At 38.6% G+C, this 13,803-nt stretch overlaps 1 protein-coding gene and 1 long non-coding RNA gene across 6 annotated transcripts in view; both read left to right on the top strand.

Annotated features, from left to right (window-relative positions):
• Positions 1-13,803, top strand: part of LOC310758848 — a 321,389-nt gene that overhangs the window by 166,837 nt on the left and 140,749 nt on the right. The window lies entirely within an intron of this gene.
• The window catches only part of KCNK2 (potassium two pore domain channel subfamily K member 2), a 128,363-nt gene that overhangs the window by 36,997 nt on the left and 77,563 nt on the right, over positions 1-13,803 (top strand). For all 5 annotated transcript variants that reach the window (XM_083605403.1, XM_083605404.1, XM_083605407.1 and 2 more), the window contains exon 2: positions 1,132-1,442. In XM_083605403.1, the coding sequence (XP_083461529.1) occupies positions 1,132-1,442 (311 nt within the window). The remainder of the gene's footprint in view (positions 1-1,131; positions 1,443-13,803) is intronic.

Here is a 13,803-nt window from a genome sequence, read left to right as displayed (position 1 = left end):
GCATGCAAGTCTCTCTCGTTCTATGTCTGATGGTGCTAAAATGCTATATAGTTGAACTTCTTTGCATGGGAAGTATGATACAGCATTCTGTCACCCCCTTTTTCTTCAAAGCATGTCCACCTTTCAAATGATGAAGGGAAAGAGATTTGCATCTGCTTTTAGGTGTGGGGTTTCCTTAATACCACTGAAAGGAGGACTGTGGTCACTCAGAAGTAAATTAGTAACTGGAGGGAAAAAATACATTAAATATGGCCAATATTCCCATGACCTTACAGAGAAATTTCAAATGTGTTGATGTGGCATATTCTTATTTAACTCTCCAGGAGTTATGGAGGTTATAATTTATTGGCTTCTATATGTAGCTGCTGTAAGAAAAAAGTCCTCTAATATTTGCATGACATAGAGGTAGCAAAATCTTAGGCTCCCATTCAGCTATAACTTTGGTCTTAGCACTTAAGAACTACTTTAAATTCTAGCCACATACATGCATTTTTTCAGCTAGGTACCAGCACTCACATTTCTAATATGGATTTCACTTAACAAATACATGCTGACTGATGCTACTCATGATTAATTTCCCTAACACTACTGAAAGGAGGATTGTGGTCATTGAAAACAAATTAATAACTGGAGAAAAAAGTACATTGATATGGCCAATATCTCAGTGATCTTACAGGGGAATTTTTGTTGAAAGTTATGCACAAGAGGAAGTGGTTAACAATGCATTTCTCAGCACTGTGTGTAAGATGTGAGAAGAGATGAACTTTTCAGAGCTAAACTTAAAACATAGATTGGGTATCTCATGTGCAATGCTTAAAACAAAACAAGAAATGTTAAAACCATCAGAAATTATATAAAATACTATGTACATTTTTGCAATACTTGGACCACAGTTACAGTACTGTCACAACAGGTTGCAGGAATCCCTCAGTCTATATAGTAAACTGTAAATCATGGAGACGATGGATATGTTGAGTTCATACATAATGTCAGCATCTATGAAGTTAGATTGTTATATGAATTTAAAGCTTCTGTCTTACCCTCTAGCAAAAATAAATACTGAATAAATATGTGACAAGCCTGGGAAAAAGTAACTTTCTGTTTTTTTTGTTTTTTTTTTTCTTTCATCAGTGGCGGCACCTGACTTGCTGGATCCCAAATCTGCCACTCAGAACTCAAAGCCCAGGCTTTCATTTTCTACCAAACCCACTGTGCTTGCTTCGCGGGAGGAGAGTGATACAACTATTAATGTTATGAAATGGAAGACGGTCTCAACCATTTTTCTGGTGGTGGTTCTGTATTTAATTATTGGAGCTACTGTTTTCAAAGCCCTGGAGCAGCCACATGAAAGTAACCAGAGAACAACCATTGTGCTCCAGAAGCAGGAGTTCGTATCACACCACAACTGTGTGAATGACACAGTACTTGAAGAACTGATTCAGGTAATTCCCTGTAAAGAAGTGTGCTCTTGCCATGTTTTAAAGGAAATATTGTTTATTAGTTACACGGATGCAACTATACCAGCTACAATGTACCATGGCCTGATATACATAAGAAATAATGTTTGGCACAAGTAATTTGACTTAAGGCTTTATCGTGCAAAAATCATTGCTAATTTCATTTTTTATACTAGGCTAATGGAGCAAATCCTTCCATCAAATGCTTCTGTTGTGCTTCTTAAATTGCTGTTTGTTGGCAGATACAACACAGCATTCTCCTCTTACATTTAGGTTGTTATTTAGTCATATTGCCTGGCAAAAGAATAAAGGGGAGGCTTACTGACTTGTATGAATATTATTTCTGGCCATAATCAAGTATAAGCAGTTCTTTGCAGAAGTCAGTGGAGGGTACAAGATACAACATATCACTTTGAACTTTTGAAGCTTACTGTACTTTAATTCCCACTAATCCTACTGCCATTGGCAGGGCAAATAGTGGTGAGGAGATTCCGTGGCAGAGCAGCTACTGCATTCAGAGCTCTGCCTGCTAACTTCCCAGGAAGGGAAATGGGAGTGGGTAGCTTTTAAAACCATTTGGTGGGGGCATTTTTTGTTTTGCCCCTTTTATTGCAGTCAATGGGAAGGACTTAATTTTGCCAGTTCCATGAGCGGTGTGGTTGTTGTCTACTTTGGGGAGCAGGTTAGGGGAATCCTCTTTCAAGTACACTGTGCCCCCAGCTCACCCCGATTTGGTTCCTACTGCTGAGGAACTTTCCATGGGCTTACCAAGGAGATGGGACTTCCAGCAGTGTAATTTTCATCTTATCAATGGGCCTCCCAGCTCCATTTCCACCTGTCCCTCCCCCAGTGAGTCTTCAAATGGCTTTAGGGTCACTCTCTTTACTGTACCGTTCTCAGTGCTAGGAGAATAGAGACAAATCAGTATACTAAGACCACAGTAGTCAAAGGGTAGGGCCATGTTTATTCATGGATTTTATTAAATAAGTAAATTTATTTTGCCCCTGTTGTTGAAGTGCAGTCTGACTAAACTTACTTGTTAAAAAGAATATTTGATTCTACCTAGGAAAAGCCCAGGCTTTTCAGTGTTTGAATGCACACACATTGTAAATCATTGCAAGATACCTTATATTGGCATTGCATTCGATGCCTTTCTCTCTTGTCAATGTATAGAGCTCTGAATGAAAACAGCTGATGCCCCAGCTAGGTATGGCTGAATCTGCCTATTTTTAGCCTGTGTCACTTTAACATGTTTTTACCCATTATTCCATTCTACAGTGATCTGGTTTTTATAAATATATACATGATAATTTGAATTGACTCCCCAAATGCATATTTAAAAATAGTGCTTTTTTCAAAAAAGAAAATATGTTTAGGGGTACTCTCATTTTCATACTTATATTGAAATATTGCCCTTCAATGAGTTAGATTCACAAAATGTTTAGGGGTATGTGTACCCCTGCATCCCCCCAGAAAAAAGCACTGTTTAAATGTGTATTTCCTCACAAAGTGTTTACTAAAATGCATATTTTTGGCATGCTTAAGCTGCTGAGGACTATGTCTTAACATTCAGAAAAAAGTATTAATCAGGTAGATAGCTCAATTCAGATCCTCTCATTAATTGCTAAAGTGTGGGTCAGGTAATTTTATATAGAAAAACAAAGAAGTACTAAACTCTTCAAGCACCCCTAACCCACAAATAGTTGGTTCTGGAGGGCTCCAAGTTGGTAGTGAGAAAAGTTTGACATAATCCAGCAACCAACTAGTAGGATGCTTTTGATTGTATGTTTGTTTAAAGGGAGCAGTTTTAGCCCATTTTAATATGCATTGGGTGACAGTGTCATCATTCTATTGGACTCACTTTATGATCTGCCCATCTTGAAAAGTTCAGCTTCACATGCCGATTGCCATTCTATAGCACAGTTGTGGGTTATCTAGGGCCCTCCTTATGTTGCTGAACTACAATTCCCATCATTCCTGGTCATTGGCGATGCTTGTTGGGCCTGATGGAAACTGTGGTTCAGCAATATCTGGAGTGCAAAAGATTCTCCATACTTTCTATAGTAGGCATAAGCTTTCACTCTTCCTCTTGCTTGGAAGTTTGCCCTCCTCCTGTCATCTTACGTAGTTACTTAATTGCTCTTGAAAATATATTGTGTTGAGCAATGGAGTTCAGTTGCTCATTCATGGTACAATTATAATAACAGTTTTCGCTTCATTGGGGATTGTTCTCCCATGTGACTGAACACATAAACAGTATTTTAGAACTGAATTTTCTGAAGGATATAAAGATAAACATTATGCAATAGTAGGGTATTAAGATAGCTCTAATGATAGAGTGAGTGTGAAGAAAATTACAGAAATTTATTCACTATAATGTTCTGTTTTCAGACAATAGTTACCTGTTATCTTGTTTCAGGCTAAAATTAAATTCAGCTTCCTATAATTTTTTAGTCATTTGTGACTATGGGCAGTTGTAGTATAACAAGGACTTTTTGAAGCAATCCTATGAATGCATGCACATGGGACATTTATATCACAACTAATTATTGATGAAAGTTTTCTGTAATCACCAGTAGGATTCTTGCTAAGATTCAGCTCAATAGCATTTGATCTAAAGTGGAACATCCCTAATTGCTATTAATTTGTGGTAGATAACCTATATGTGGTACTTTTAATGCTTAATCCATTTACTCAGGAGTTAGGGGTTTACGATCAGTGGAACTATTGTGGCTTCAAATGGTTTTTAGACTTGTGTACTCCTGCCAACTTAGCAGTTCGAAAGCAGGTCAAAGTGCAAGTAGATATATAGGTACCGCTCTGGCAGGAAGGTAAACGGCGTTTCCGTGCACTGCTCTGGTTCGCCAGAAGCGGCTTAGTCATGCTGGCCACATGACCCGGAAGCTGTACGCTGGCTCCCTCAGCCAATAAAGCGAGATGAACGCCGCAACCCCAGAGTCGACCATGACTGGACCTAATGGTCAGGGGTCCTTTTTACACTTTGCTACATATAATATTTCTGTTCACTTTAATCTTTTCCCATGAGCCCTATTTTTATCACGTCTATAAAATGAGTAAACTGTAGAAAGTTTAAAAATTGTGTTAATTTCAACAACATAACTATTAAATAGGTCATTATTATGACCTTTTACTTGGTCACTGGCTAGGATTTGAACCTTGGTATTCTAGTTGTGACAACTTGATAATGCAAAATTTGCAAGGTTTTTCTAATGGGGATTTCAATGCCAACATTTTTGGCTGTTTTTCTTTAAATTTGAATTATCTCCTCCCTCACCACTAATGCACTATATAGTGGTACTTCGGTTTATGAACTTAATCCATTCCGGAAATCCGTTCTTAAACTGAAACTGTTCTTAAGCCGAGGTGCGCTTTCCCTAATGAGGCCTCCCGCTGCTGGTGCCCTTCCACCGTTCAGATTTCATTCTTAGACCGAGGAAAGTTCTCAAACCAAGACACTATTTCCAGTTTTCCGGAGTTTGTATACCAAATCATTCTTAAACTGGACTGTTCTTAAACCGAGGTACTACTGTAATTCTCCCTTCCCAAGATTTTGTACTATCCTAATTTTGCAACTTCCCAAATGTTTTCATTGCCTAAGTGCTTGTATTTCCCACAGTCTTTAAACACTTCTGTTTGACTCAGTCAATATCCTCCACAGTGATAAAGGTCCCTATTTACTATAACTTAATTGTCTACATTTAATTAGTCTTCTTGTCATCTTTATACCTGTTTTGTTGGGGGGGGGTCCATTTCTTGAAAAGGGAAAGTACCTTTAAGAAACTTTTTATAGTGTAAGTCTCTGCATGTAAACAGAGTTATGTGAGACTTGCTTCTGGATAAGCATGTATAGAACTGCAGCTTTTAAAAGGCACAAAATAAAACAACTTTCTAAATGGACACCATGGATTCTTACTATTCAACATTTTTTCTTGGGGATAATCATTCGACTCCAGTACCTTAGGCTGAAATGATTATTCTGGTCTAGGGTCTACATTTGATCAGATCATCATCATAACACGGAGAGATAAAACACCTAGTAAACTGACTCCATGAGAAGAACATACACTTCCAACTGGAGAAACCCAGCAGTCAATGGTATAGTTCATACATTAGCTAGGTGGCATACTTGGCACTTGAAAACCATTCAAGTATGGACTGAATCAATGAAAAGCATTTGTGTCAGAATATTGGTTAATCAGGAAATTTTGTTAACTTTTGAGAAGTCAGCTTCCTCTGAAGTAACTTTTCTAATGATGCAGCAGTGATGTATTATTTGAAAACTGACATCAGGTTTCAAGAACCTGCTGAATAATTATGGAGTTATTAATTAACTCTGAGTGACCACAATCTTCCTTTCAGTATATATTATATTTTGGGACCATTATACTCGTCTAAAGCCAGTAAGCTGTAAATTGCGCTACATATATTATTTACTTCAGAGTAGGGGATGTTGAAATCCCAGACACTGTTGATTAGAATTAAGTATAATATGTGTTATGTTGAAGATGTGAGGAAGTCAGATCTAGAGCAAGACCATCATAGCCTTTTCAGAAGGTAAGATAGCATACCCTTCAACATTTCTCCAATGAAATTGGGGCATCACATTCTATAATGATAATTTTACTATTTATACCCCACACATCTTACTGGGTTGTCCCAGCCACTCTGGGCAGCTTTCAACATAAATAGAAACAAAATAAAACATTAAACATTAAAATACATCCTTATACAGGATTGCCTTCAGATGGCTCAGGGGTTGGATAACTCCATACTCTCCATTTCTCCAATGAAAATAGGGACATCGTAAGGAGATGTGGGACATTCCAGGATCAAATCAGAAACCGGGATGGCTTCTCTAAAATAGGGACGTTGCTGGAATATAGGGACACTTCAATGGTCTGAGATATTAGAGTTGAATGATTGTTCAATACAGTCGTACCTTGGAAGTTGAACAGAATCCATTCTGGAAGTCTGTTAGACTTCCAAAACGTCCAACTTCCAAAGTGTGGCTTCTGATTGGCTGCAGGAAGCTCCTGTAGCCAATCAGAAGCCACAGAAGCACCATTGGACTTTCGGCTTCCAAAAGAACGTTCAAAAACCGGAACACTCACTTCCAGTTTTCAATCGTTCGGGAGCCGAAATGTTTGACTCCCAAGGCATTCAGGAGCTGAGGTATGACTGTACAGGAAAAGTTGAATTATGATATCCATGGTGTTTTTTTTAAGAAGGTATTTTCTTTTCCAGGCTGTTTTTTGAGACTTACATAAGGCTAAAATTTTATACACTTGCTTAGAAGTAACTCAGTAGGGATAACTTCTGGGCAGACATGCATATGACAATAATTATAAAAGATAAATATTTTCACTTTCATTTTTAAAAATGAAAGTAGGTGAATGTTTCAGGCAGTATTCAGTAGTCTTAAACGCTGGTTTGAGTTTCAAAAAATAGTCAAAGAACTGGAGGAACATGTTCCCACTCAATAAACTCAATTTTTTTCTACACAGTGAAATTATCAGAGACATTTCATAAATTTCTTAACAGTTAAGCTTTTTTTCTTAGAAAACCCTTCTTGTCTTTCTGTACTTTTCATATAATTTAATATGAATAACTAGATGAATTGTAGAAGTAGCACAAAACATGAATGATTGATTTGTCAGTGAAACACACTCACCTTACTTTGTCAAAATGAATACTTGAAGACCCTTTGGTAGTGCACTCATTCACATATTCTTACCACTATCAGGAAGATGAACTTAGTGATGTAATATGATCTATTATGACTTTCTCATTTCATGTTTTCATGATTCACACCATTAGCACAGACCTATAGCTTTTAGTTTTGTGTACCACAATAAAAATAATGTTTCAGACAGTGTGCAATAAGGGTAACCTTGAATGCTACTTTTACATTCATAATAATACTAACACAATGCTAACACAAAAGTTAAAAATAATTAAAATAGGATGGGATGGAACCCAACTGGTTGAGAAAGAGGGCCTTTTTAGATAACTAGTTCACTATGCATACTTATAGAGAAAGAAAATGTCAACATACGTTGAAAATAAATCCACAATTTTGGGTTTTCTGAATCATCCTATAAAGAGATTTTGCTACAAATAGGCAGTTGTTAAGTTATAAGGAATTTGGACATATTTTTCCAAAGTTAACTTTGTTGCAAAGAGACCACATTTCCATAGCAGTGAGCACATTTGGGTTCCTCCTGGATCCAACACTGCCTCTGGAGCTTCAGGTACCCTTGGTGGCCTGAAGTGCCTGCTTCCAGCTCTGTCTGGTTCTCCAGTTGTGGTCCTTCTTGGAAGAGATGGCTTGGCCACTGTGCTCCATGCTGTGGTTACCTCCAGATTGGACTGTTTACAATGCACTCTACATTGGACTGCACTTAGAGATGATGTGAAAAGGCAAACTGTTATCAAATGCAGCAGCCAGATTACTGGCTGGGGCTCAATTAGAACTCGTATAACCCTGTTTGAAATCAGCTACACTGATTGCCAATTCATTTCTTGGACCAATTCAGAGCACCCATGTTAGTGTTTAAAGTCCTAAATGTCTCTGGCATCAAATATCTGAAGGACTGTCTCCAGGCCTACTGACCTTCTTGAGCTTCAGAGGGGACTTTCTTGATAACCCTGCGACCCTCAGAAGTGTGGGGAGTGGTGGTCTAGGAGATAATAATAATAATAATAAATTTTATTTATATCCCGCCCTCCCCAGCCGAAGCTGGGCTCAGGGCGGCTAACAACAATAAAACAATACAAAAGTACAACACAAACAACGCTCTAAAATCATTCATTATAAAATTAATTAAGCATTCTCTGTGTTAGTCCCTAAATTGTGGTGATCTCTCTCCACAGATTTCTAGCATATTCATTATACAACAGTTGAAGACACACATCTTTACCCTGGCCTTTGATAGTTAAGGTATTTTGTTTTGTGGAACCCACCCCATTTGATGAATTTATACTATTTTGTACCATTCAGAAAGGTTTTACTTCTGCTATGATTTTAATAGTTTTACCTCTTTTTTGTAAGACATTGCTGCCTATTGTTGTAACCTGCCCAGGGACCTTATGATGAAGGATATGTAAGCAGTCTTATAAATAGAATAAATATATATAAAAGAGACCACTCTCACAAGTCACAATTGTCCCAAATTTCAGCCTAATTGTACACTTTCACCATCATCTCTATGGTGCAAGCACTACATGGCTGACATTGGCTATCAGAGTGGCACTGACATTCAGTGTTCTACCAAAAAGTGTTAATTGGGATGGGATGATAGGAGTTGTAGTCCAAAGTGTATCTGGAGGGCCAAAAGTTCGCCACCCCTGTACTGTATCATTACTTCACTCACACTGTAATTTTAACCGATTCCAACTTTCTTGGCAAAGAAAGAATTAGTGTTCCTCTCCTATTGATAAGTGGGATGCGGGTGGCGCTGTGGGTTAAACCACAGAGCCTAGGACTTGCCGATCAGAAGGTCAGCAGTTTGATTCCCCGCGACGGGGTGAGCTCCCGTTGCTCGGTCCCTGCTCCTGCCAACCTAGCAGTTCGAAAGCACGTCAAAGTGCAAGTAGATAAATAGGTACCGCTTCAGCGGGAAGGTAAACAGCGTTTCCGTGCGCTGCTCTGGTTTGCCAGAAGCGGCTTAGTCATGCTGGCCACATGACCTGGAAGCTGTACACCAGCTCCCTCAGCCAATAAAGCAAGATGAGCACTAATGGTCAGGGGTCCCTTTACCTTTATATGGAGCTGCTGGTGGAAGAGAGGATTGCTGTTCTTTCTCATTTCCTTTTGCACTTCCCCTACATGCAGTAGACCTTCACTAGGGGAATCTCTTTGGATTGCACCATATGACTGAATGCCTAGCTCCACTTTTAACTTGCTTCTCAAATACACCCTTCTGAAGCAGATTCCATGCTTTATTTTGTAAAAAAAAGTTGTTTGAAGCAAGAGGAAAAACAAGCAAATAGTAGGCCCCTTGCTTGGAGAAGATGGAGAAATGCTGTTGGGTGTCAGAGAGAAGGCAGAACTGCTTAACATCTATTTGCCTCTTATTTTCACCCAAATTGAAAGCACAGCCTATTGTTAACAGAATAAACAATGCAAGGAGGAAGTGCAGCCCAACATAGGAAAAGAGTGGGTAAGGGAACACCTAGCTACTTCAAATGAATTCAAATCTCCAGGGCCTGATGAGCTGCACCCAAGGGTACTTAAGGAGCTTGTGGATGTAATTCTCTGGGAATTATTGGAGAACAAGTAAGATTCTTGCAGACTGGAGACAGGCAAATGTCCCAATTTTCAAAAAGGGGAGAAAAGAAGACATGGACAAGATAACTGAACTGAACAAGTACTCATTAACGGTTCATTGTCATCCTGGAAAAAAAGTGCCAAGTAAGGTGCCACAGGGTTGTGTCCTGGGCCTGTCGTTGTTCAACATAAAGGACTTGGATGAAAGTATTGAGGGGATGCAAATCAAATTTGCAGATGACACCAAACTGGAAGGGGTAGCCAAGGCCACTGAAGACAATTGGGATTCGAGATAACCTTGGCAGATTAGAGAACTGGGCCAAAACTAACAAAATGAATTTTAATTGGGAAAAGTAGTGAGACTGAAAGGAGATATGATAGCCATCTTCAAGTACTTAAGGGCTGTCACATGGAGGATTGAGCAAGCTTTTTTCTCCTGCTCTGGAGGGTAGGACTTGAAGCGATGGATTCAAGATACAAGAAAGGAGGTTCCTACTAAACACCAGGAAGAACTTTCTAACAGGAAGAGCTGTTTTACAGTGGAACAGACTCCCATGAGAGGTTGTGGAGTCTCCTTCCTTGGAGGTTTTTAAGCAGAGGTTGGATTGCCACCTGTCATGTATGATCTAGTTGAGATTCCTGCATTGCAGGGAGTTGGACTTGATGACCCTCAAGGTCACTTCCAACTCTACAGTTCTATGATTCTGGGATTCTTCTCCATTAACATGCTTTTGTCTCTCAACTCCTGCCTCTATAAATATCCAAAACCAGAGATTTAGTCAACAATGAGGGACTCCTTATTTACTATCATGCTTTTTGCTGTACACAAAGGATAATATTTTATACTCCAAATACTGCTTGATTTCTAACTAAGTTCATCTGTGGCACTTTTATAGTACTTACAAGATCAAAATAGGATGCTTTTAAAAACACAGGCGACCTGCATTGTTGCAATACCCAACACCCACAGGTGTGAGCTCTTTATGGGCTTATTCAGATGACTCAAAACTCTGGGCCTCTTTTCAGTATATGCCAACATTTTCTCTCTCTCTCTAAATGTGTGCATAGGTGAACTAGTTTTCTGACAGGTTCAGTTATCAGAAGTCTAGGTCATATGCATTCCTGCAGTGAATGAGTTATTCATGGAAGTTTTCTTCTTCAGCGGCCTTCTGCTATTAGTTCTACTGCTGTTACTGCTATAAGAAAGATGGTGGACAAGCAAGTGGTCAGCCAGTGGGAACAGCCATGCTGGATTTGGTTTCTAAGTAATGGGATTTCACTGATATAAATGGTTAGTAACTGGAATGTGTTGCACGTAACCGTAGGCTAAATCATCACTTGTAAAATCAAACAGAAATATGCACAGCTTGAGGAACTGACCTTTTATGTCTGTCTTCATTTTAATGTAGTATTTCCCCAGGGAGACTTATTTTAACATGGTAATCCATCACAGCGTCAAATACATCTGAAGTGAAATGATTTAATGGGTTATCAAATTTTATAGGTTCCTGTGGCTACACACACACACACACACACACACAGTTATGCGTAGTATAGCCAAAGTCGCAAGTGGGGTGACCACTTTCTTATAGCAAAGCCAGCGAGTTGTTTAAAAATGTGTGGTTTGCATTGTAATGCTTGATAATGCAATAATGTGACCTGTAAAGTGCTATTGGTTTAATGGTTTGTTGTGTAATCCTACTGAGAATGTTGCAGTTTCTAGGCGGAGGGATTTATGATATAGTCATGATTTTCCATATAGACATGAAATATATCTGTAAGAAACATCTTTAAGGGTGGACTGTAGGCTATCTGTATAAAACCAGGTTGAGGAAAGCTGACCTGAGTACTGGAAATGTAACACAAGTAAAATTTACTGAGACTCTTAGATAACAAAGCTATTAGGTAGTCAGGGCCTGCCCTTTAAAATAACTAGGGTGGCTGGGCCTATCTGGTCCCATCCTGAATTCCATCCCTGTGGAGAGCCACAGGTCCCCCATCCCGACATTAAGTATTGTAAAGGTCCCTCAAGAATACACATGTATCATGTCTCCATACATCCTCTACTTTTCCCATCACATGACAAAATTCCACTTGAGTTTTTGAAAGCCCTACTGTGGTAACAGCCTTGTGAACAAGCAGATTAGGTTATGTGGATGCCTTTAAATGAGTCTGTACACATTTTTTTTTTTTTTTTTTTTAAATAATTTTTATTACGTTTCTTTTCATAATTTTGACAATTCAATACAATACAGAAAAACCCAAATACAAGAAACAATTTTTGATTTTTTTAACAAAAAAGAAAACCATTGGACTTCCCCACACCTTCCAGATCTGCGTTCTTTGTAGTAGCAATATCAGCAATTTGTTACCTTATTTCAAACCTTGTTGGAACTTTCCATTATTATGTACCCATATTCAGTATATTGTATCTTAACTTTGTTACCTTTTAAAATAAACATAAAATGTTTGATTCACATTGACTTCTTTTCTCATTTGTCATTAATTTTACCATTTGCTTAATCATATTTGCTAAAGCGTAACCTTTCCAAAAACATGCACTGTCTTAAAGTTCATACAGCTTATAGTATTTTTGCAAATAGTCTTTAAATTTTTTCCAATCCGCCTCGACTGATTCTTCATCCAAATCTCGGATTCTGCCGGTCATTTCAGCTAGTTCCATATAGTCCATCAACTGCGTCTGCCATTCCTCCAACGTGGGTAAATCTTGTGTCTTCCAATTCTTTGCGATGAGTATTCTTGCTGCTGTGGTAGCATACATAAACAAAGTTCTATCTTTCTTTGACACTTTCTGGTCTACCATGCCCAGCAGGAAGGCCTCTGGTTTCTTGGGAAAGGTATACTTAAATACCTTTTTCAGTTCATTGTAAATCATTTCCCAGAAGGCCTTCACTTTTGGGCAGGTCCACCAGAGATGAAAAAATGTCCCTTCTGCCTCCTTACATTTCCAACATTTGTTATCAGACAGGTGATATATCTTAGCTAGCTTGACTGGGGTCATGTACCACCGGTATAACATTTTCATAATATTTTCTTTCAGGGCACTACATGCCGTGAATTTTATCCCGTTGTTCCATAACCTTTCCCAGTCTTCAAACATAATGTTATGTCCGACATCCTGTGCCCATTTTATCATGGCAGATTTAACTGTCTCATCCTGTGTATTCCACTTAAGCAGCAAGTTTGTACACATTTGAATTTGTAGAGTGCAAATAAAAACAAACAAACAGCTGACCACATGTTTGCTTGTGCTCAGTAGCTATATATATATATATATATATATATATATATATATATATATATATATAATTATCTTGTTTTTTCCAGTGCCTTGGGCAGTTAATATTGGGACACTATTAACAGTATCCTCAGTGATGATAGCAATGCATAAGTTTGAAAAATAAAAATTTAAGAATATACCTTTACTTTAATTCTTATCTCAATCCAGCTTCAGCCAAAGAAGCAGTTGTGTGGTAGCTGCTTTAAATCAATACCCTGCACAGACGCTTTTCTACTTCTTACAAACCTCCAAAATGAATGGTTCCTCTATTAACTATACACTCATGGATGTTGTAGAAAAGGAAAGGGTAGAGTGTAATGCAGAAGGGACTGTCTTCTGGGTCATTCCTGCTGTTAAGAGCGAAAGCACTCAGTGCAGTGAAGCAAAGGTACACCTAGGGCATTAGCTAGCACATCCAATCTGGTGCTCCGATCGGTATGCCCACACAATCCCGGGCCCACCACTCTGTCACATACGGTCCAGATAAGTATCACCAATGTCAGTATTAAGAGGGCAGCATTAGTGCCACTGTGCTGGCCAACATTCCCTAGTTAACTTTTTACATGCATGGGCAGAGGTTTTGATGCTGGTGGCTCTTACAGTAGTGCATGAATGAAAATGTTTTTGTTAGAAAGTGTCAAACATGTGGCTTATTCAAAGGTGGTGAATGGACTGGATTGACCAGAAATCTAAGCTTCATGTCATTAAACAAGTTATCATGTTGAAAGTAAAACAATGGGCTCCACTGTGCCTTT

Source organism: Podarcis filfolensis, assembly GCF_964270895.1.
Source record: "Podarcis filfolensis genome assembly, chromosome: 3".
NCBI classification, from domain to species: domain Eukaryota; kingdom Metazoa; phylum Chordata; class Lepidosauria; order Squamata; family Lacertidae; genus Podarcis; species Podarcis filfolensis.
Note: the sequence above shows the minus strand (reverse complement) of the source record. Positions and strands in the feature narration are given on the sequence as shown.